Below are 23390 nucleotides of genomic sequence, written 5' to 3' on the forward strand. Positions count from 1 at the left end.
TCATGGTTCATTAAATTCATTCTTCTGTATCTGAAACTTAGGAATAAGAAATTTGTGATGAGATTAATGGATTTTAAGAAGGCTATAACTCGATTAATTGAAACACCTTAATCAAAATTCTGAATAAATTAGGCTAGGACAATAAAACAAGAGCAATCATTCAACAGACTTTGATTGATACCACATCCAAAGTGAAATTTAGAGGAGAAATTTCAGACACCTTTGAAATCAGAACTGGAGTTAAGCAGAAAGATGTCTCTCTCTTGTTTTCTTCAGCCATGTGCTTGATAAAGTTATCCACAAGTGGTGCAAGGAACTGTGTAAAGAAGATATTGAAAACTGGGTAAGACTGGGCTGTAAGGGTAAGAGAATGTGACAATCGATTGTTTAGCATTTGCAGATGACCTTGAGGTTTCCCCTCGTCCACTGACACAGCTGTAAAACAAATCAACCAAGTCGAAACAGAAGTGGTAAAGTCTAGTCTCCAGATCTCCTTCATGAAAATGAAGTTCATACCAAACACCATGCCAGCTCCCAGAGAACTAACAGTGAAGCATAGGAGAGTAACGCAGGCAAAGAAGTTCAAATACCTAGGTGTGTGGGTAGAGCCTAACATATCTGAAAATGAAGCATTTGTATCTGGAACCAACAAGATGAAAATGGCATACCAACTAACCAAAGACATTTACAATAAACGATCAGTGTCCGTTGGTGTCAAGTTCATACAGTACAGTACAGAACAGTCATTCGACCAAAGGCCCTGCACATAACTGAATACCTCATGATAAGTAAGAAAGGTTTGGTAGAAAAACTAGAAGTCAAGGAAAGGAAGATCCTGAGGAAAGTCTTGGGCTCAGTCAAAGAAAAGGATGAAAATAGAAAAAGGTACAACCATGTGGAAAAGAAAATGGATACCATTAAAAAAAGGAGGATCACTTTCTATGGGCACTTAACACAAATGCGTTCAGACAGACTGGCCAGTCAAATCTTTGCCTACTTTCTGAATAAGAAGACCAAAGGAGCCTGGTTCTCTGAGATGGAAAAGGACTTACAAGAAGTGAGGATCACACATTATAACATTCTGAAACGTGATCTCCTTTGAAAGAAACTTGAAGGACCTGTGGTTTCTAGAAAAAGCCTAATCTCAAAACAGGCAAGAAGTGGACTGAAGCAAAAGAGGGATTTCACCAAAAATGAATGTGAGAATACTAGGCAAAGATTAAAGACATGGTAGAAATGATAGCTGGCCAAATTGAAATTAGAAATAATAATAATAATAATAATAATAATAATAATAATAATAATAATAATAATAATAATAATAATAATAATAATAATATGTACACATTTTCTGACTGTTAACGGTCTTTAACAGACTCTGAGATATTATAACTTTGTTCCATATGAGTTCTTTAAGTCCACCTCTGTGGTGAGTGGTTAGCATGATAAGCTGCCACCCCCGGAGGCTCGGGTTCGATTTCCGGCTCTGCCACCAAATTTTAACAGTGGTACGAGGGCTGGAATGGGGTGGATTCCCACCTCAGCCATCCTCGAAGTGGTTTCCCATGGTTTCCCCACTTCTCCTCCAGGAAAATGCCAGGATGGTACCTAACTTAAGGCCACAGCCGCTTCCCTCTTCCTTGTCTATCCCTTCCAATATTCCCATTCCCACACTAGACCCCTGTTCAGCATAGCAGGTGAGGCTGCCTGGGCAAGGTACTGGTCCCCCTCCCCAGTTGTATAATCTGACCCAAAGTCTCACGCTCCAGGACACTGCCCTTAAGGCGGTAGAGGTGGGATCCCTCGCTGAGTCCAAAGGAAAAACCAACCCTGGAGGGTAAACAGAAGAAGAAGAAGAAGTAGAAGAATTTAAGGTACTAGAAGAGAGGTGTTGCATTTTAATGCTCTGAAATTCCACCAACCTCAGCTGGGATTGAACTTGCCATCTTCAGAATAGAACTCCAATGTCTAACCAAACGGGCCATTAACGTTGTTTTTACACAATAAAATATTGATAGTGTTCTTCCAAATTCATCCCAGGAAATAACTAAAATGGAGCATGATTTTAAGTCAAGGGACAGCCCTATTTAACCTTAAACCCTATAATTGGCATAATGCTTATTGTACATAAGCTATCAGACATCTACAGGGTTGATAACTGCATTCTACCTCGTTGCCCAGCATTGTTAATTAAAATTTGGAAAATAAACTCTCACATTTCTCTCATAAATGCAAGTAATTTTATTAGACAGATGCTGGAAACAAATGTGTACATTCTGAAGTAATTCAGTGAATCAGAACATTACCTGATGATTCAGATGATCATGATAACAAAGCTGAAACACATCAAGAGCAAATTTGACCAGGAATTGTTTATTAAGAGTATATTACAGAACTTTTCAGCACTTATCCTTTTCTAAATATGGAAGCAAGAAAAGTTTTATATTTAGTATATATACTCAACCTACAAATGACATATTTTGATACTTTGAGATTAATGGTTACAGACAAACTGAAGATAATAACTGTGTGGACTATTTTTAACCAACACTCCTGTAACATCCCACATGACATATACCAGTACTTTAGTGATACAATCTTCACAAATTCCCATTCATTGTTCTGAGTGGAAAAATACACCTGATAGCAAACTTCTAAGATCATGCTGTAACAAGTTTTGAACTATTATGCAATTTCCTTGCAAAAAAAGTTCCTATTCTAATAAATGGATAGAATTGCAGATCTATATATAAGCTTTATATCAACCCTTACCTGGTTCTGCATCCCTAGGTTCACTGTCGATTTCTTGAACCATTTTGAATACTTCACTGTTGGCAGCATTGTAGTTCTTTTCATTTTTCATGAAGTTCACCCTAAATACAGGAAACATAAAAGCTTATTTCATAAGACTTTCTCGCATAAATGTTTCTATAATCCATTAAATTACTATTAACTTCCTTTTCTGGGATGAATTGTGTTGTTGTTTTATGTACCTTCTGTACAGATTGCCGAGGTTTCGAATACCTTATAGTATTCTTTATGAAGGTGGCATATGTGCCCCTACTCAAGTAATCAGTCTCCCTTAAGATTTTAGAAACAAAAACAGACACCCAAACAACATGAATTTAGAGGAAGACTCAAAAATTTGCAATTCTTGGATAGCTATTACACACGAACTATCAGTATTCAAGTCACATTGTGAAATCACAGGATGACCCCCCAAGTTACAGAACAGTAATGGAAATTGCCCATCTGATTGCCTGAGAGGTATGTTCCACATGTTCCAAAGACATTCTCGGGACTCATGGCAGTATGGAAGTGGAATAGTGATATAAGGTGAAGCACAGTGACCATCTTTGTAGTTGATTTTAGCTGCCTGGGGAGTAATTACTTTGGATCCAGTAGGGATACATCAGTTACCTTAATAAAGAGTACTACAATGTAGCCTATTTGAAATATTGGCAACCTTAAAAAACACAGCCTACCCCCCAAAGAAAACTTATTAGTGTATTTTACTTTGCAGTTCCTCCAATATAAAAGTCTACAGAACTTAGGAAAGATACACTTTGAAACTAACATGTATAAAATTGCAGTAAAAAAAAAACAAAACAGGTTTATATATTACAGGATAAGTGACTTTGTAGTACACCATTATGTTCTAGATTCTACCTTATTAAGTTTACAGTAAAGTTTGCATAGGGAGATAGAATGAATAATTATACTCATACTGTACCACAATCAACTTCTTAGCTTGGGAATGAGTAGTTCTGTCTAGGATAAGCATGACTGTCACAAAGTCACCTTATCGCAAATTAAACCCAGCTTATGGGACTTTTGAAAAATAAGGTATATACAGTAGAGTCTCGATTATCCGACTTAAACGGGACCTGGAGTACGTCGGATCACCGAAAATGTCGGATAATACGGAATAACTTTAAAAATGAACTAAAACAAACAGGAAGGCTATACTGTATTATGTACTATGTTTTACGGAACTCTATTTATTGACTTATTAATTCAATTGTACAGTAGATGCAGTACTCTTTTCTTACTACGCATGTAGCCAGGTGCAGACGTCTTGGTTTGGGCTGCAATAGTTTTGATGTCAGCATCTTGAAATTCAGCCCAGTCTCATCACAATTAAAAATCTGATCACCGGATAATCCTTCAGCAAGAATTATTTCTTGAAATTGTCTTTTAAATTTCACATCCTCATCGGATTTAGCTGACAGGTTTTCTCCACAGATATTAAGCTGCCCACAGCCTACTGATCAAGCCACCCAGCACTGGCAGTAAAATTAGGGTCCCTTTATTAAACTCCTTCTGGATATACACCACCATTTCTTGCAGAATGGGGCCAGATATTGACAAGCCCTTTTCCTGGTTTTTAGTGAACCAAAGAAATAGTCCTTCACTTACTTTTTCGTACTCACATTTTTCATTGTTTTTTTTTCTAATTTACAGTGCATCACTTGTTGCTCTGGTAGAGCACCACTTTTCAATTTATTCCCTCATATGTTTTCAGTCTCCCACTGTAACACGTCCAACACCATAATCTGAAGCCATTTTTTGGAGTGTTTCCCCTTTGTCCAGCCTCTTTAACCCACTCTACTTGTCTTCCACAGAAACAATCACTTTCTTCCGTTTACTCACCATACTCACAGAGGATATGAAAACTATAACATCCGCACCCAACCAATACTACATTGAACAATCCTACCGCATGACTGCCAGTGCTTGTCCCACAGTCGCACCCTCCACACCCCGTGTCCCAGAATTGCATCCACCTAAAGTTCAAATTAAGACTACCAGTGTCGGATAACACGGAGTGTCGGATAAGCGAAGGTCGGTTGAGCGAGACTCTACTGTATTTATATTTTAACACATATATTCTTTCATTTCAAAAGTATTTTCTCATCACTGAATACTGTATTGTATTTGATTATAAACACACAAAAATGTCTGGAGTAAAATAATAATAATAATAATAATAATAATAATAATAATAATAATAATAATAATAATAATAATAATAATAATAATAATAATAATAATAATAATAATAATAATAATAATAATAACATTCATGCATCATGTTATAAAAAATTATACACAATATTTTTAGGATGCCTTTCCTGAGTATGATAATGCCTTATTTTTCTTTCATGTATTTACTTTACAAGTGTTTGGTCCTTGTGATCATCTAATTTATATTGTTCAAGGTCAATGTACATTATGTAAAGTAGTGTTTTTAAATTTATCAACAGGGATAATGTACTTTCTTCCTCACCAAATTACAAATACACTGATGTAGTTTTCCAGATTAGGCAGATTTACCATTATTTTCTTTTCTTCCCATGAAGAATGGGTGAACTGGTTTTTGTTCTAATTCAAATATTTTGTATCTGGACAAAATCTGGAGTGGACTTTGATACTCACCCCAACACCCCACCAGCTAGCACCTCAGCCTGTGCAGACAGGGTCTCTGCAATGGACTCCTCGCTGTACATACCAACAGGAGTGTTGTACTGCTTGTTCACAATGGACTTGACCATTGGTTCGCCATTTACCTGAAAGAAAAAATAAACATTCATTTTCCTATTTGATTTATTTGCAACTGTATAGCAAAACTTTCAGTACTTCAATTTTTCCTGTCATTCACTAACATATCCTAGTTTACAGTAAGAAAATATCTTTAAAGGTATCTCAGCTTTCACATCTTCCAAAATAAGTAACCCCCCAAGAATGGAACATAATACAACGTATCTACTTTTCATACAATCTGCTATTGGAGAAAATAGTAATGTTAGCCATTTCAAGTCTCGTTGGTGGAAAAAAACATCAGAATATTGGCCGGCAGGGTAGGAATGATGATGGTATAAATTTCTAATCACTAAATTGCATGCTAAAAGTCTGGATTCAATCCCAAACCTTTCTGCAGTGTTCATATGGAGTGAGGGCATATGATGCTGTTAATGGTGATTTGATCATCGGATGGTGACGTTAAGCCTTGGTGTTTTCCGACAGGAGTGGGCTATGTGCGAAAAACAGGGTTCACCTTCTCATTTATTATCATCATTTCACATCGAAATGTGCAGGTCATGGGTATCAAAGGTGTCAATTAGAAAGACCTGCACCAGGCGAGTTGAACATGTCCTTGGACATTCCCAGCACTAAAGGCTCTGTGCTAAATAAAAAAATAAAATTGCTGTATTCCTTGTTCTTGTGGAAAGGTGTGCATAATCAGTATCACAGGCACTGCTTGACTCCATGGTTGAGTGGTCAATGCCTGGACCCTTGGGTCTCAAGTTGAATTCACAGCTGGGTCATGGGATTTTAATCGTAAATGGCAAATTCCCTTGGCTTGAGGATTGGATATTTGTTTAACTCCTATTATTCCTGAAACTTACACACCAAACACCACTATCCTCCATCACACTAATGCGCAGTTTCCCATACATGGCACAGCACAACCTCATTGGAGGGTCTGCCTTAAAATAGCTGAATGTGGCTGCAATGGCCACACGAAATTATGGTAGATTATTAAGATTAAATTATTATCTTTCTAGTGTATCAATGTTACTGATTATAGATACTTAGAGACTAATGCTAGACCACAAGCCCTGCTGCAATGCTGGGACATCAAATGTATCATAGCTCCTCTTTGTTTCAGAACCTGGTGATAAGTAATTTCTGATTTTCTTGTTATTTACAATCTCTTTTATCGGAGTCATGCCTTTGTCACTGTTGTTAAAAATTTTGTGGACCCTTGGACAATACATCATGGCGTTGATAGATTGGATGCCATGTCCTTGCAGTGGCTGAAGTCAATTTGGCACTTCTTTGCCTTCCAAAGATGCATGTAGTAACTACCACAACAGTCTGGCCACGGGGTGTAGGGGGCAACGCATCTGCCTGTCACCTGGCAACCCCAGGTTCGTTTCCTGGCCGGGTCAGGGTTTTTAAATTGTAATGATTAATGTCCCTGGCTTGGGGACTGGGTGTTTGTGACATCCTTAATCTTCCTTTCCTCACACACAACATTCCACACCGCCATTCCAATTACACGCAGGTTCATACAATATGGTGCCAGTAGGGGCAAAAGATCCACATGGGCCGACGCCCCAGACAAATAGCATTAAAAAAAAACTACCGCAACAAAATACAGGAGTACAATATTGTCAATGTTACCTGAACAAGTCTGAACACACAACTGAAAATGAAATGAAATGCCGTATGGCTTTTAGTGCCGGAGTTTCGGAGGAGAAGTTTGGCTCGCCAGATGCAGGTCTTTTGAATTGACACCTGTAGGCGACCTGCGCATCGTGATGAGGACGAGATGATGATGAAGACGACACATAAGCCCAGCCCCCGCGCCAGCGAAATTAACCAATTAAGGTTCAAATTCCCGACCCTACCGGGAATTGAATCCAGGACCCCTGTGACCAAAGGCCAGCACGCTAACCAATTAGCCATGGAGCCGGACAACACACAATTTACCACCTGGAACCACAACATAAAATTCAGGATAATTGATGTTCTGGCTACCACTCACAAGTTTCTTGCTCGTGTTTATTAAAAACAAATGAAATAGAAAAGCATTTCAACAACAAGGGAGGAGAACAGTATTTACACAGTTTTTCTTCCAGTACTCTGAAACAGAAAGGAATTTTGTTGTGGTATTAAGGAATATGTGTTCAGTGAACACATGTGCTTTCAGCTGCATAAGAAGTGGTCTTTTCCCATCTAACAGCCAAACTATCTTAACAAGGCCTGTTGTAGATTAGCCAAATTATCAACTCTTGTCAAAATGCAACAAATCTGGAAAATCTAGCATAGCTGAACATGCATTCAAGCATCTGAACCACAATGTAAAATTCAAGAAAAACAAGGCTGATATTCTAGCTATCACTTATCACTTCCTTAAAACAATAATCAGTACATTCCTCTTTAACAAAGGTAGAAAGAAAGTTAAGAGTGAGAATATGAATAAACATACTGTATTTTGGATATCATTCATGAGGGAATGTACTTCAATTAAAAACACCACTCTGATTTGATTGGTGTTAATTCATAAGTTCCTTGTCCTACAAGTATCTTTTCTAGGCTATGGATGTCCTTGTGCTGCATGTTTTCATTCATCTTTATCATTCTGATGTTTTTCAGAACCAGCCATCTCTCTCTCATCTATAATGCTATTATGCCAAATAATAATAATAATAATAATAATAATAATAATAATAATAATAATAATAATAATAATAATAATAATAATAATAATAATAATAATAATAATAATAATAATAATAATAATAATAATAATAATAATAATAATAATAATAATAATAATAATAATAACAACAACTTACATACATACATACATCCTCGATTTGCAACTAGTGTTGTGGCCTCATTTAGTTGTATACCTCTTATCTTCAAATCGTTGAAAACCGAGTCTAACCATCGTCGTCTTGATCTCCCTCTACTTCTCTTACCCTCCATAACAGAGTCCATTATTCTCATAGGTAACCTATCCTCCTCCATTCGCCTCACATGACCCCACCACCGAAGTCGGTTTATGCGTACAGCTTCATCCATCGAGTTCACTCCTAAATTAGCCTTTATCTCCTCATACCAAGTACCACCTGTTTGTACCAGCAATCATTCTTGCTACTTTCATGTCTGTTACTTCTAACTTATGAATAAGATATCCTGAGTCCACCCAGCTCTCGCTCCCGTAAAGCAAAGTTGGTCTGAAAACAGACCGATGTAAAGATAGTTTCGTCTGGGAGCTGACTTCCTTCTTACAGAATACTGCTGATCGCAACTGCGAGCTCACTGCATTGGCTTTACTACACCTTGATTCAATCTCACTTAGTATATTACCATCCTGGGAGAACACACAACCTAAATACTTGAAATTATCGACCTGTTCTAGCTTTGTATCACCAATCTGACATTCAGTTCTGTTGAATTTCTTACCTACTGACATCAATTTAGTCTTCAAGAGGCTAATTTTCATACCATACTCATTGCACCTATTTTCAAGTTCCAAGATATTAGACTGCAGGCTTTAGGCACAGTCTGCCATTAAGACCAAGTCGTCAGCATAGGCCAAACTGCTTACTACATTTCCACCTAACTGAATCCCTCCCTGCCATTTTATACCTTTCAGCAGATGATCCATGTAAACTACGAACAGCAGAGGTGAAAGATTACAGCCTTGTCTAACTCCTGTAAGTACCCTGAACCAAGAACTCATTCTACCATCAATTCTCACTGAAGCCCAATCGTCAACATAAATGCCTTTGATTGATTTTAATAATCTACCTTTAATTCCATAGTCCCCCAGTATGGCGAACATCTTTTCCCTCGGTACCCTGTCATATGCTTTCTCTAGATCTACAAAACATAAACACAACTGCCTATTCCTCTCGTAGCATTTTTCAATTACCTGGCGCATACTGAAAATCTGATCCTGAGAGCCTCTCTGTGGTCTGAAACCACACTGGTTTTCATCCAACTTCCTCTCAACGACTGATCGCACCCTCCCTTCCAAGATGCCAGTGAATACTTTGCCTGGTATACTAATAATAATAATAATAATAATAATAATAATAATAATAATAATAATAATAATAATTGTACCGGGCGGTACACCTCCACTCCGCTAATTTAAAATGTGCGCCAGTTGAAACTCCTCTGCTGGAGGAAGTCTGAACTTTATCTACGCTATTAATTCTCTACTTTCTCAGAAGATGTCACCACGTGGAAAATTTTGAGTTTTTGAACTGTGTCATTTTTGATGTGGTTTTGTTTCGCTTGAAGTAAGCAGTGTGAACTTTCTCTTCTAGAGGACACTACTGAAGATCAACAATAGTGCAACCTAGTGCGGAGTCAAAGAACTATTTTGTTGGAGAAATTTTTATTTCAAATGTTTGTTCTTTGCTAAAAAATTTTTAGTTATTGTTTAAGTTGGCTGTATACCCCTCTCTTTCCCCTTGTTTTGCATTTAACCAATCCTGAATTTCTTTGAGTTATTTCCGACCAATCCGATGTATCTTCCCCCAACTTGGATATGTTTCTGTACCCAAGCCAATAAAAAGTTTGTGGGAGGGTGTTTTCATTCCCCTAACGCCTAGAACCTTCCGCGAGAGGATATAAACTGCTGATTTTAGGGTCTCCGGGCCACTTCTGTTCCATCTTTCAGTGTATAAAGTACATAGCAGGAGGCGGGAAGCGCCTCTTTCCTCGGCAGCGGTCATCAATAAGGTAATGGCCGATTAATAAATTCTTTCTTTGCTAGCTCAGCAGTTTAACTCTCGGGGCGGGTGCGAAGCGTTCCTCCATGTAACCTTTTCCTAAAATGTAATGATCTTTTCTTCTATTCTCTTTTAAGCTACATACTGGGATAGAGAGTGCTAACCCTCTCGAGCTCCCACTCTTATTGTTTTGAGGTGAACTTATTTTTCGCAACCTATTCTTCGATAACGTAAAACAAATTGTTCTTTTCTTAAGTCACCTCTTTAGCATGGGATTAGCCCTTGTATTAACGGCCTAGTGCCAAGTAGGTCTTAATCAAAGTGTATTAGGAGTGCAAGCTCGCCTCCTCTCCAATTGTTATTTTAGAGGTCATTTAATTAACCTGCTTTTCATTTAATAGACCTCAGTAGATTGGGTATTTTACCCCTGTGTTTATGTCCGTTGAGGACAACTTGAAGGTGGAGTTTGGTTTAAATTTTGAGAGCGAGTGGCTCTTTTGAAAATTGAATGTTGTATGCCTCGTGGAGGCTTTTCTGTGTAATTTGGAGCAAGGGCTCCTAGGTATGAATGGGGTTTTCTGCCCCTCTGTTAAAACTCGTGTTTGGGGTAAAACTGAGCCGATTGCCCAAGCAGTGTAAAATCTGGGCGCGAAGCCCAATCCCTGTAAATATTGTAACTACCCTTTTTGATTTGCTACTTTGTACCTGCCATGCTTGTTATTTCTTTGTTTTTGAAAAGAAAATATAACCTTGTTAAATTTTAAATTAATTTTGCTTTCGTAGCTGGAGACCTATTCACACCCGCACCTTCTTTCACCTCTACCTACCACGGAAAAACTCCGTAACAAGTGGTAGCAGAGCGTGGTTGAATGGGTCTCAATTTAGCCCCTTTTGACGGCTAAATATTGTTTGTTCCGAACTCTAACTATTTTCCCAGTTGCTGGAATTTTTTGAGTTTCTCAAAATTGTTCTGTCACCATGCCCGGCCCTCGCGATGTTCTCCATCTTAACTATTTGCGCAAGGAGGAGTTGATCTATGAATTGACTATTAGAAATGTACAATCTGGAGGCACGGTTGCAGTAGACACAAACAAGCTTAGAGAGTCCCTAGATTTGCCTATTTCCATCCCCAATTTGGGAGAGAAAGAAATTGACGACTCTCTTTCCACGATCACGGAGAATATTACTGGGCTAGCTTCTGTAGTTAGTTTTTTTGACGAAAATGATCCTTCTCCTAATCAAATTAAGCGTGTGCAAGCTAGGCTATATCATTTTTCGAATAGGGTTAACGATCTGTTGTCTCTAAAGTTGAATGACGTTCAGAAGAAGGAAGCTAGTACGCTGCTTGAAAATATGTCTGAATTATCTAGCAAGGTCACTCAATTGTTAACAGGGGAGGTTCCTCCCAAAAGCGATCTACCCACCACAGTGAATGCAGGTAGTGAGGAAGCGCCTCCCATGGGAGAAGTGAATAGGATAACCGTTGCTGCTCAAACTATCCCTGCCCCATTGGACAACGAATCTGAACGTCGTGCATCATTGAGTAACATCCGTTCTGAATTAACTTCTTTGCCATTGAAACCTTTACCTACTATGTCACCCGGGTTTAGCAGCTTGCCTCATCCATTGGCAATGTTGCTCAGAGGTATCTCTAAGTTTTCCGTTAATACCACCAGTGATGTAATTTCTTTTTTAAGATTTCTAGTTGAATTTCAGGATCATGCCCTTGTGTTTTCTCTTTCTCCATGTCAAATTTTGCAAATTATCTATCCGTATGCTATTGGTATTCTCTCAGATAAAATCGTAAGAGCCATTGCCGAGCAATCGTCTATTGAGGATTTCCATGCCCATTTGCTAGCTAACTTCATCCCGGCTAGGGCCAGGTCCTCCCTTATTCAGAAGTACTATTACCGTGTACAACGCTTGGATGAAAACTTGGCTGATTTCATTCAGGACATTAAGTTTTATACTAGGGTGTTTGCTCTTCATTTCCCTGAGGATCAGATTGTACAAGCTATTGTGGAAGGGATTTCACCACCCTACAGGTCATATTTGTGTTTCGCGGCGTGCCCGCAAACTTTCTCTGAACTTGAAGCATTGGCCGTCTCAGCGGAAGGAGTTAGATACGCCGATTCTTTGCGTGTCGCGAAAGAACCCCCGCCTTCCTTTAGTAATACTCGGCCTCCACCTCGCCGACCAGTCAATCCCCGTAAATGTTATGCTTGCGGGTCGCCTGACCATCTGCGCAACAAGTGTCCACTGATCAAGTCAAGTGGGACAAGGAATGGAGCCGGGTCATTGTGGGGCTTTCTCACATATCGCCAAGAATTGTCCCAATTCGAATAGCACCCCCTCCTGCTCAACTTCTGGTGCAAATTCCACCTATGCCAATAACAAAAAGTGACTAGTGGCTTCGGCTGAGTCGACTAATCCATCTTCCCGAGACTCAGCCCCGGGTAAACAGGTTGTAACTTCAGGGAACGAGCAATTTTCAAATTCATCTTTTGAAGGTCCCAAAGAGTGTCTTAGGATTGCGGCGGATTCCCCCGCACCGGTCCCCTTTCTCAAAATTGAGTTAAATAACGAGCCTATAACAGCTCTCTTAGATTCAGGTAGTGTTTGTTCTATTATTTCGGCTGATTGGTATTCAAAATTGAAATCTGTTTGCAAGCTTCCTAACTATTGTTTGTCGGCGATCCAATACGTTGCGGCTAATTCCTCTCCATTAGAAATTCTCGGTTCCTTATATGTCAAAATTCGTATTTTTCAATTCACATGGAAAGTTAAATTGTTTGTGGCCAAGCATTTGTCCTGCCCCATTATATTGGGAGCGGATTTTATTTCTCACACTGGTCTTGTGCTCGATCTTCAGAGTAGGTCTTGCACTTTCAAATTTGCCTCTAATTGTAATATCCCTCTATTAAAGTGTAATTCTGCATCATGTTCTTCTATTTCGCCTACCCAGGATGAGATGTTGTTAGACCTTAGACATCTACCTGAGGAGCAGGCTGATAGTATTCGCAAATTGTGTCAGTCATTTCCCGAGGTGTTCTCTGATACTCTTGGTGTTACTGACCTTATTGAATACAAAATTGAGGTCACGGATTCGATTCCTGTCCGTTTTCCACCTTATAGGCTATCTCCACCTAAAATGAAGTCTCTAAAAGAAATCATCGATCAGATGTTGAAGGACGGTATTATTAGGCCCTCTAAGTCAGCGTATTCTTCGCCTATGTTTTTAGTCCCGAAACCCCAAGGAGGCTTCAGGCCTGTCATTGATTACAGGGCTCTCAATCGGAAGGTGGTGTTACAATCTGTGCCCCTTCCCGACCTTCATTCTTGTTTTTCATGGTTTTGTAAGGCCAAGTTCTTTACTATCTTGGACTTGAATCAGGCCTATAATCAAATTCCCCTTGCCGAAGAGTCTAAACATCTTACAGCGTTTGCCACGGACTGGAATTTATACGAATACAACCGCGTGCCTTTCGGGCTCCCCACCGGAGCAGCTGTACTCACTAGGCTACTAGATAGGGTCTTCTCCGACATCAAATTTGAGTACTTATATCACTACTTGGATGATGTCGTCGTATTTTCAGAGACTTTTGAAGAACATCTAGATCATCTGCGAGAGGTTCTCGATCGCCTTCGTAAGGCTGGGTTAACTGTTAAGTTGTCCAAGGTTGCCTTTGCTAAGCCCTCTATGTCTTTCCTAGGGCATATTGTGTCACCTGATGGTGTAGCAGTCGATCATTCTAGAACACAGGCCATCCGTGATTTCAAACCTCCCAAGGACATTAAAGGTATCGCCAGGTTCATTGGTATGGTGAATTTCTTCAGGAAGTTTATTCCTAACTTCGCTAATAGAGCGGCGCCCTTAAACCTTCTTCGTAGGAAAGGCATCAAATTCGAGTGGGGACCTTCTCAACAAGCCGCTTTTGAAGACCTTAAATTAGCACTTTGTAATGCCCCTGTACTTGCTATGCCTGATTTCTCGAAGAAATTCATCGTCCAAACCGACGCGTCGTCGTCAGCGGTAGCTGCAGTCCTTCTTCAAGAGACTGAACTAGGGAGGCGCCCCATCGCCTATGCGTCTAGGACATTGTCGGCTCAAGAAGCCAAGTATTCCATCTATGAGCTCGAAGGTTTGGCAGTCTTATTCGCCTTAGAGAAGTTCCGTCTCTATCTGGAACATGTTAAATTCGACCTGGAGACAGATAATCAAGCCCTAAGCTGGGTCTTAGGTAGGCCGCGTCGTACTGGTCGTATAGCCCGTTGGGCCATCCGTATTTCTGCCTTCCAGTTTGATGTTAGACATATCAGAGGTACCGAAAATGTTGTTGCTGATGGACTCAGCCGTATGTTTTCTAACGACGTCGAGACCCACGAACCGGTCGACAGTTCATCACCTTCCGAGTCCATACTATCTAAGGTTAATGCCATCCTAACAGATGCCCCCATGCTCTTTAGGGATATCGAGAAATACCAACGTGAAGATCCGACGCTGGCTCCGATAATGGAAACCCTTTCTTCTGGGGAACATGTTGTCCCTTATGTTCTGAGGAATGGTGTTCTATGTTGCCCTTCGAGGCATGATAAGATGATGAAGGTTGTTGTTCCAGCGGTTCTTGTACCTATGATCTTCAAGTATTATCATGAGACCCCATTAGGAGGGCATCTTGGTATCTTTAAAACTCGTGAAAAGATTCGTGAAATGTTCATCTGGAAAGGTATGGACGGTGAAATCCGTGAACTAGTAAAGGCTTGTAAATCCTGTTTGCTTAGTAAACCGACCATGTCCACCAAGGTAGGCCTCTTGTCTTCTCAGCAAGCGTCGCGCCCCATGGAACGCCTGTATATTGATTATGTAGGACCATTCCCCCAGTCAAAGGGTAATGCCAACAAGTTCATCCTTGTGTGTGTAGATGGTTTTACCAGATTTTCTTGGTTATTTCCGACTAAGCTGGCTACCGCTCAGTCTACCATTACTTGCTTAAATTCTATTTTTGCTTCTTTTGGTCCGTGCCAATATATTGTATCTGATAATGCTAAGGCTTTTACATCTAACTTATTTCGTAAATTCTGTTTTGACTTATCCATCTCTCATGTAACTACTTCTGCTTATTACCCTCAACCATCTCTGGCTGAACGGGTTAATCGTAATCTCAGGTCCGCACTTATTGCCTATCATCATGATCATTCCAGGTGGGACACGTCCCTGCATTGGTTAGCTTTTGCTTTGAATTCGGCGGTTCATGAATCTCATAAGTTCACTCCAGCTTCCTTGATGTTCAAGTTTGTGCCCAACACGCCGCTCTCTAACCTTTGGTCTCTGAGTGACATTCTACCCGAGACAATAGATCCGGATAATATTAAAGATCTTTGGAAGAAGGCTAAAGCCAATCTTAAGGTATCTCATGAAAAGGTTAGGGAAAAGTATGATCGTGGACGGAGACCCACCACTTTGAAGGTAGGTGACCAGGTGATGGTCAAGAATTTTGTTCCCGCGGGCAAGCTTGCCCCCAGATTTCATGGGCCATGCATCATTCTCGATTTTCTTACTCCGGTTACATTGTTAGTAAGCAATCCAGCCACCGAGAGGATATTTAGGGTTCACCTGTCCCAGGTGAAACCGGTGTAAATTTTGTTTCAACTTGCTTCATATAATTTGATAGGAATATGAAGGTTATATTTTTTTTTGTGAGTTCCACTCTTAAGGCTTTCTGCTCCTTCTATTATATTTCTCTACATTTAAGCATTTCTTGTAAACCTCCCCCGATTTGTTAAACTGCCATCCTGTCCTTGCCACGGCCATTACCACGCTCCCGTCTCCTGCTCCACTACACACAGTGGCTGGCTTAGATGAAATGCCATGGATATCTGCACGCCGCTGGCCCCTCAATCTCTCTACATGCCTGTGCCCTCCAAAGAAACATGATGGTCCAACACAATTCTGCCGCCTAGCTTTAATGTTTCAGTGCCCCCGCAGCCGCGCGGCGCTGTGCCGCGGCTGGGTTCGAGGACGGGCCCCCTCGGCCCTAGCGAGGACGACATGTGCACGGCGAGCCGGAGCTCTCCTCCCGGCCAAGGCTGATGTGCGGCGCACGACCAGCTACTTGCCCGCAGCCTGTATATGTTCACCGTGGGCGCGGCGTGTTTCAACACCTCTGCTCCCCTCATAGTGCGGGCGAGCGGTATCTCAGGGTACTTGAGGGGTCCGAGCGGCCTCCTTTGGACGCAAGCTGCAACGGCCGGTCTGGCCATCCAACTTCATTAACATCAACTACATGGACAGTTACGATAAGCAATGACCACACTCGGGAATTCAACAGCAATATTTGGTGGACATTGCAAAATTTTTCATCACTTTTAAGTATTAAAAGTCCATCTTCGGAATTCTACTTCGACAAACTTAAAAACTTTACTTCACCTGCAACAACAAAATTTTGAAACTGAATCAAACCAAATTAAGAAAATCTTATAAATATTTTTTTGGCAATTAATCTCCATATCTACATCAAAACTTGGACCTTGTTTTCAAACAATTTCATGTGTCACCCCGGGAGGAACTTTTGGGGGGGGGAGGTCTGTACCGGGCGGTACACCTCCACTCCGCTAATTTAAAATGTGCGCCAGTTGAAACTCCTCTGCTGGAGGAAGTCTGAACTTTATCTACGCTATTAATTCTCTACTTTCTCAGAAGATGTCACCACGTGGAAAATTTTGAGTTTTTGAACTGTGTCATTTTTGATGTGGTTTTGTTTCGCTTGAAGTAAGCAGTGTGAACTTTCTCTTCTAGAGGACACTACTGAAGATCAACAATAGTGCAACCTAGTGCGGAGTCAAAGAACTATTTTGTTGGAGAAATTTTTATTTCAAATGTTTGTTCTTTGCTAAAAATTTTTTAGTTATTGTTTAAGTTGGCTGTATACCCCTCTCTTTCCACTTGTTTTGCATTTAACCAATCCTGAATTTCTTTGAGTTATTTCCGACCAATCCGATGTATCTTCCCCCAACTTGGATATGTTTCTGTACCCAAGCCAATAAAAAGTTTGTGGGAGGGTGTTTTCATTCCCCTAACGCCTAGAACCTTCCGCGAGAGGATATAAACTGCTGATTTTAGGGTCTCCGGGCCACTTCTGTTCCATCTTTCAGTGTATAAAGTACATAGCAGGAGGCGGGAAGCGCCTCTTTCCTCGGCAGCGGTCATCAATAAGGTAATGGCCGATTAATAAATTCTTTCTTTGCTAGCTCAGCAGTTTAACTCTCGGGGCGGGTGCGAAGCGTTCCTCCATGTAACCTTTTCCTAAAATGTAATGATCTTTTCTTCTATTCTCTTTTAAGCTACATACTGGGATAGAGAGTGCTAACCCTCTCGAGCTCCCACTCTTATTGTTTTGAGGTGAACTTATTTTTCGCAACCTATTCTTCGATAACGTAAAACAAATTGTTCTTTTCTTAAGTCACCTCTTTAGCATGGGATTAGCCCTTGTATTAACGGCCTAGTGCCAAGTAGGTCTTAATCAAAGTGTATTAGGAGTGCAAGCTCGCCTCCTCTCCAATTGTTATTTTAGAGGTCATTTAATTAACCTGCTTTTCATTTAATAGACCTCAGTAGATTGGGTATTTTACCCCTGTGTTTATGTCCGTTGAGGACAACTTGAAGGTGGAGTTTGGTTTAAATTTTGAGAGCGAGTGGCTCTTTTGAAAATTGAATGTTGTATGCCTCGTGGAGGCTTTTCTGTGTAATTTGGAGCAAGGGCTCCTAGGTATGAATGGGGTTTTCTGCCCCTCTGTTAAAACTCGTGTTTGGGGTAAAACTGAGCCGATTGCCCAAGCAGTGTAAAATCTGGGCATGAAGCCCAATCCCTGTAAATATTGTAACTACCCTTTTTGATTTGCTACTTTGTACCTGCCATGCTTGTTATTTCTTTGTTTTTGAAAAGAAAATATAACCTTGTTAAATTTTAAATTAATTTTGCTTTCGTAGCTGGAGACCTATTCACACCCGCACCTTCTTTCACCTCTACCTACCACGGAAAAACTCCGTAACAATAATAATAATAATAATAATAATAATAATAATAATAATAATAATAATAATGTCATTGGCTTTGCGTCCTGCTAACTACTTTTATGGTAACTACTTTTATGGTTTTCAGAGACGCTGAAGTGCTGGAATTTTGTCTACCAGTATGCCAAAAACTGTGGCAAAGTACAGTAAAAGGAATATAGTAATAAGAAACCAATAATATCTATATTTACTCAACTTTTTGTCAAATTTGTGACTGCTCATAACTATCATGATTAGCTGTTAAACTAATCTAATCTAAACTAATCTAATTTATTTTTCTCGTTGTCAAACAAAGGACATCCAGGAAAGCTCCTCCATTTGATATGTTCTGCAGTCAGGTCTTTTACATCATCCCATTCTTTCCAAATTCAATCGGTTCCTTTCTAACTGTTCACCTCCAAGTGCCCCACGCTTCCTCTTTCCTGTTAGGGTCGATTCTAAAACCAAGTTTTCAACTCCTCCATCCTGTTTTCTTAATGTGTGTCCTATCCATCCCTACTTACCTTTCCTCATTTGTATGTCAACAAGTTTCTGGTTGGTTTCCTTCCACAGGTTTTTGTTCATTATCACTTCAGGCCACCTTATATTGATGATATGCCGCAGGCATTTCACAAATACTTGGAGTTGGTGTGTGATTTGTTTAGGGACCTTCCATGATTCACAGTCATAAAGGAGAACGGACTTGACATTGATACTGAAAAGTCAGATCTTGATTTCTCATGTGAGGTTACTGTTCTTCCAAATAGGGTATAGTAAAACGAATAAGCTGTTCGCTTTCTAGATTCAAGCCTTAATGTCTTCCTCTGCCTTTGTGCTCCCTATGTAGACAAAAGAACTAACTTCCTCTATTTGCTTGCCAGATATATTAAGCTGATTGTTTGCAGTACCATTGATTCTTATCTCCTTTTTCTTTGTAGCATTTATTTTAAGCCCGGCAGCTGCTGCTTCTTGTTCTAACTAAAACAGCTTTCCCTTCATATCTTCAGTGTTCTTCGACAGTAGGCAGGTGTCATCAGCAAAGTCCAGATCTTCAAGGAAGCTGCGTTCCTTCCACTGCATACTTCTAATTTTTCCCTCCACTGAATTCCTCATAACTTGATCCAGCATGAGTGAGAACAGTGTAGGAGGAAAGATGCAACCTTGGTGAACACCTGAGCTGGTTGTGATAGGCTCAATTATGTTTCCTTCGAGGACAATTTGACATTTGTATCCATCATACATCTCATCAATTATGCTTGAGATTTTATCTGGAATGCCTTATTTATGAGCATATTCCACATAGCATTCCAGTTCGCCAAGTCAAATGCTTTTTCAAAATCTACAAAGGCTGTGCCATTCTATACGTTCTTCTAGAATGATGTGAAGAGTCGAAGAGTGTTTCCGAGATTGCTACAGCTGCAATTTTTGTGGAAGCTGGCTTGTTCTTTCTGCAATTTGTGATCGACTGCATCCTTTTGATTGAGGATGATTCTTGATAGTAATTTGCAGGGGATGAACAACAGTGTGATGCCTCTCCCATTGTTGAAATCTGCTGTATCACCATTCTTTGGGATCTTTACATTTGGTCCTCTTTTCCAGTATGTTGGAAATTTCTCTTTTTCCCATACCTTTTCAAAAATTGGCTTCAGTAGGCTGACTGACATTTTAGTATTGACTTTCAGAATGTCTGAGGACATGTTATTGACTTCTGGTGCCTTTTTGTTCCTCATTTGGTTTAGTGCTGTTCATATTTCTTCAGTTGTAGGACAATGCAATCAGATTTCTTGATCCGCACTTATAGTTTTCAATTACCTCTTGTTGTGTGTTATATCCTGTGTTTCTATTAAGGACTTCAGAGAAGTATTCCCTCCATCTCGCAAGCTGATCATCTTGAGTTGTTAGGAGATCTCCGACTTTGCTTTTCGTGGGCTTATATTTTCTGAACTTCCTCTTGGACAAGGTTCTTTTGATGCTGTACAGTTCCTTACTATCACTATCACTTTGTCCAGCTCCATGGCTAAATGGTTAACATGCTGGCCTTTGGTCACAGGGGTCACAGGGGACCCAGGTTTGATTCCCGGAAGGGTCGGGAATTTTAACCATAATTGGTTGATTCCCTTGGCACGGGGACTGGGTGTATGTGCCGTCTTCATCATCATTTCTTCTTCTTGCTAGGGGTTTTACGTCCCACCGACACGGATAGGTCTTATGGCGACGATGGGATAGGAAAGGCCTAGGCATTGGAAGGAAGCGGCCGTGGCCTGAATTAAGGTACAGCCCCAGCATTTGCCTGGTGTGAAAATGGGAAACCACGGAAAACCATCTTCAGGGCTGCCGATAGCGGAATTCGAACCTACTATCTCCCGGATGCAAGCTCACAGCGGCGTGCCTCTACGCACACGGCCAACTCGCCCGGTCATCATCATTTCATCCTCATCACAATGCGCAGGTCACCAACAGGCATCAAATCAAAAGACCTGCACCAGGCCATTTATTACTATCACTTTTATAGGCATCTTCCTTAGCTTTCCCTGAGAGTTTATTTACAAATAGCCGGCAGTCCCTCCGTACACTTTTCTTCACCTCTCTATTGATATCATTGTATTCCACTTGCAACTGTTCTTTTTGTTGTTTGCTAGAGCAACTGTTGATCTCAGATATCTTATACCTTCTAAGTTTAATAATGTCCTAGGTACTTTTGGACAGCCAGTCTTTCTTTTATTGATCTTGATAGCCTGGCAGTGCTTTGTATGTATCAGCAATTTCTTTTTTCACTTTCTTATCGACACTGTTTTGATGTTTGGCTGTTATGTTTTCTATATTTGGCAGTGTAATCTGCAGGCATGGTAGGTAGAGTGGACTTTTGAATTTTGATTGCTGACAAAGCTTCAGTAGGATACTTTTCCTGTGAAAAATGTTGACCACAAAAGTATATAATAATTCTTTTCTTCAGTTTCTATTAGTTTCTCTTCCATAGTCTTCTTTCATGAATCTTGATACATACGACACTGCAATGCAGATACTTTGACACCTCCTATGATGCTTTTTCAGTGTGTTGATAGCAAATTTAAAATTTAGGTGAAGTATAAGGAGGAGGTCAATTTCTCCCACAGAGTCAGTGTTAAGGATCTATTTGGATGACCTGTCCATTTCTCCCTATTTTTGTGAGTGCAGTACAATCCTACCTTGTTGCAGATTTTTCTTCAGTTCTCTCAACATTTCCTTTCACCTGTCATGGGTAGTAGCCCTAAAGTCACTAAAGGTAGATTACTACCTGGGTGTGATGCCATGAGCTTGGAGGGGAGGAGAAGGAAGGTAGTGGAGGGAGGTAACTACTGCTGTGCTGCTCACTTGACTTTACGACGACTGCAGAGAGCCATACAGAACAAATAAGAGGCATGCTGACGTCTGGGGTCCTCTTGATTCATGACAATACTAGCTCTCACAGCGCTCCTATCACCCAACAACTTGCTGAGGAATTTAGATGGGACATTTTTGACCACTCCCCGTACAGCCCTGATTTAGTGCCGAGTGACTTTCACCTCTTCCCGGGACTGAAAAAGTGACTGGGAAGGCGGAGGTTCGAGGAGGATGAAGATCTTCAAACCAACATTCATACTTATCTTAACACACTGGCGGATACATACTGTGCAAAGGGGATCAAAGAACTTGTCCAGAGGTACGACAAATGCCTCAACCTTCATGATGATTATGTTGAAAAGTAACCACATTTGTACCAAACTTGTTCACAGGTATGACAAATGCCTCAACCTTCATGATGATTATGTTGAAAAGTAACTACATTTGTACCTAACATTTGATAATAAATTCATTGGCTATGTACACTTGTTTTTAACTATAATCCACCAGAGGTTAAAAGAAAAACCTTCATATTAAAAATGATCACAGCTAAAAGTACCTGAGGTGCACCAAAGGGTTTAGCTGCCACATTGTGGCCTGTGCCGATGGGCTTTGCAGCTGGCTTTTTAGCGGCTAGAGAGGTCTTGGTAACCGGCTGGATGTTGGCGGTGGGAGAGCTGTTGATGGTCGGCGTCGGGCCAACTGGTGTGACTTGTGGCTTCCAGGTGCTGCCTCCCCTGAACATACAAACAAATAACAGTTTTAAATTTTCTGGATAACTAATATAAATGTAGTAACAGCAATTAGAACTAATGCAATATATTGTCAAATTACAGTAGCGGCGATTGAGAATTAAACATGCGAGGGGAAAAAAAAAAAAAAAAGTACAGACAACAAACAGTACCCGGGTTTTTTTGGGGGGCGGGGGGTATAGCAAAGGAGGAGGGTATACATCAAAACTGAACAAAAAAAAAAAAAAAAAGCTACAAAAAGGTAAGTTTTGATGCTTTCTGAATGAATTTCGACAGAGAGAGAAACGTTGACAGTGTACCAACTTTAGTGCGGTAATAATAGTATTCTGAGATTTTGATTCAATACTATACAATAAAACTTTCAGCAATGGAACAATATTACACATTTAATACAATTAAACAGAATTATACAATTACAATCATTTAGTATCTGACTACACACTAAGAAACTGACACTGAAGAGATTGCCAGACTGACGAATGCGCGCGCCATGCGGGTGAATCATATGTCACCAAGCTCGATAGCTGCAGTCGCTTAACTGCGGCCAGTATCCAGTGTATCTCAGTTAGCTGAGACGAACGACATGTTGTGTGTATTTCCGCTAATAATATTACAATCGGCTTTACGTTGCACTGACACAGATAGGTCTTATGGCGACGATGGAATAGGAAAGGTCTAGGAGTGGGAAGGAAGCGGGTGTAGCCATAATTAAGGTACAGTCCCAGCACTTGCCTGGTGTGAAAATGGGAAACCACGAAAAACCACCTTCAGGGCTGCCGACAGTGGGGTTCGAACCCATTATCTCCCGGATGCAAGCTCACAGCTGCGTGGCCCTAAACACATGGCCAACTTGCCCGGTGTTAATAATTAAAGAAAACAAAGGAGACAGTTAGCTGATAAGACAAAAAGGCTTGTACAATCGCCTTTTTTTAAGAATTCCTAGGTTCAGCCAGCTAAAATGGAATA

General features: G+C 40.4%; 1 protein-coding gene across 5 annotated transcripts in view; it reads right to left on the reverse strand.

Moving 5' to 3' along the window:
• Positions 1-23390, reverse strand: part of Zasp52 (Z band alternatively spliced PDZ-motif protein 52) — a 420823-nt gene that overhangs the window by 97743 nt on the left and 299690 nt on the right. For all 5 annotated transcript variants that reach the window (XM_068225103.1, XM_068225099.1, XM_068225102.1 and 2 more), the window contains exons 3-5: positions 22232-22409; positions 5440-5570; positions 2773-2873 (exon numbers count right to left, since the gene is read on the reverse strand). In XM_068225103.1, the coding sequence (XP_068081204.1) occupies positions 2773-2873; positions 5440-5570; positions 22232-22409 (410 nt within the window). The remainder of the gene's footprint in view (positions 1-2772; positions 2874-5439; positions 5571-22231; positions 22410-23390) is intronic.

Source organism: Anabrus simplex, chromosome 1 (genome assembly GCF_040414725.1).
Source record: "Anabrus simplex isolate iqAnaSimp1 chromosome 1, ASM4041472v1, whole genome shotgun sequence".
Taxonomy (NCBI): Eukaryota; Metazoa; Arthropoda; class Insecta; order Orthoptera; family Tettigoniidae; genus Anabrus; species Anabrus simplex.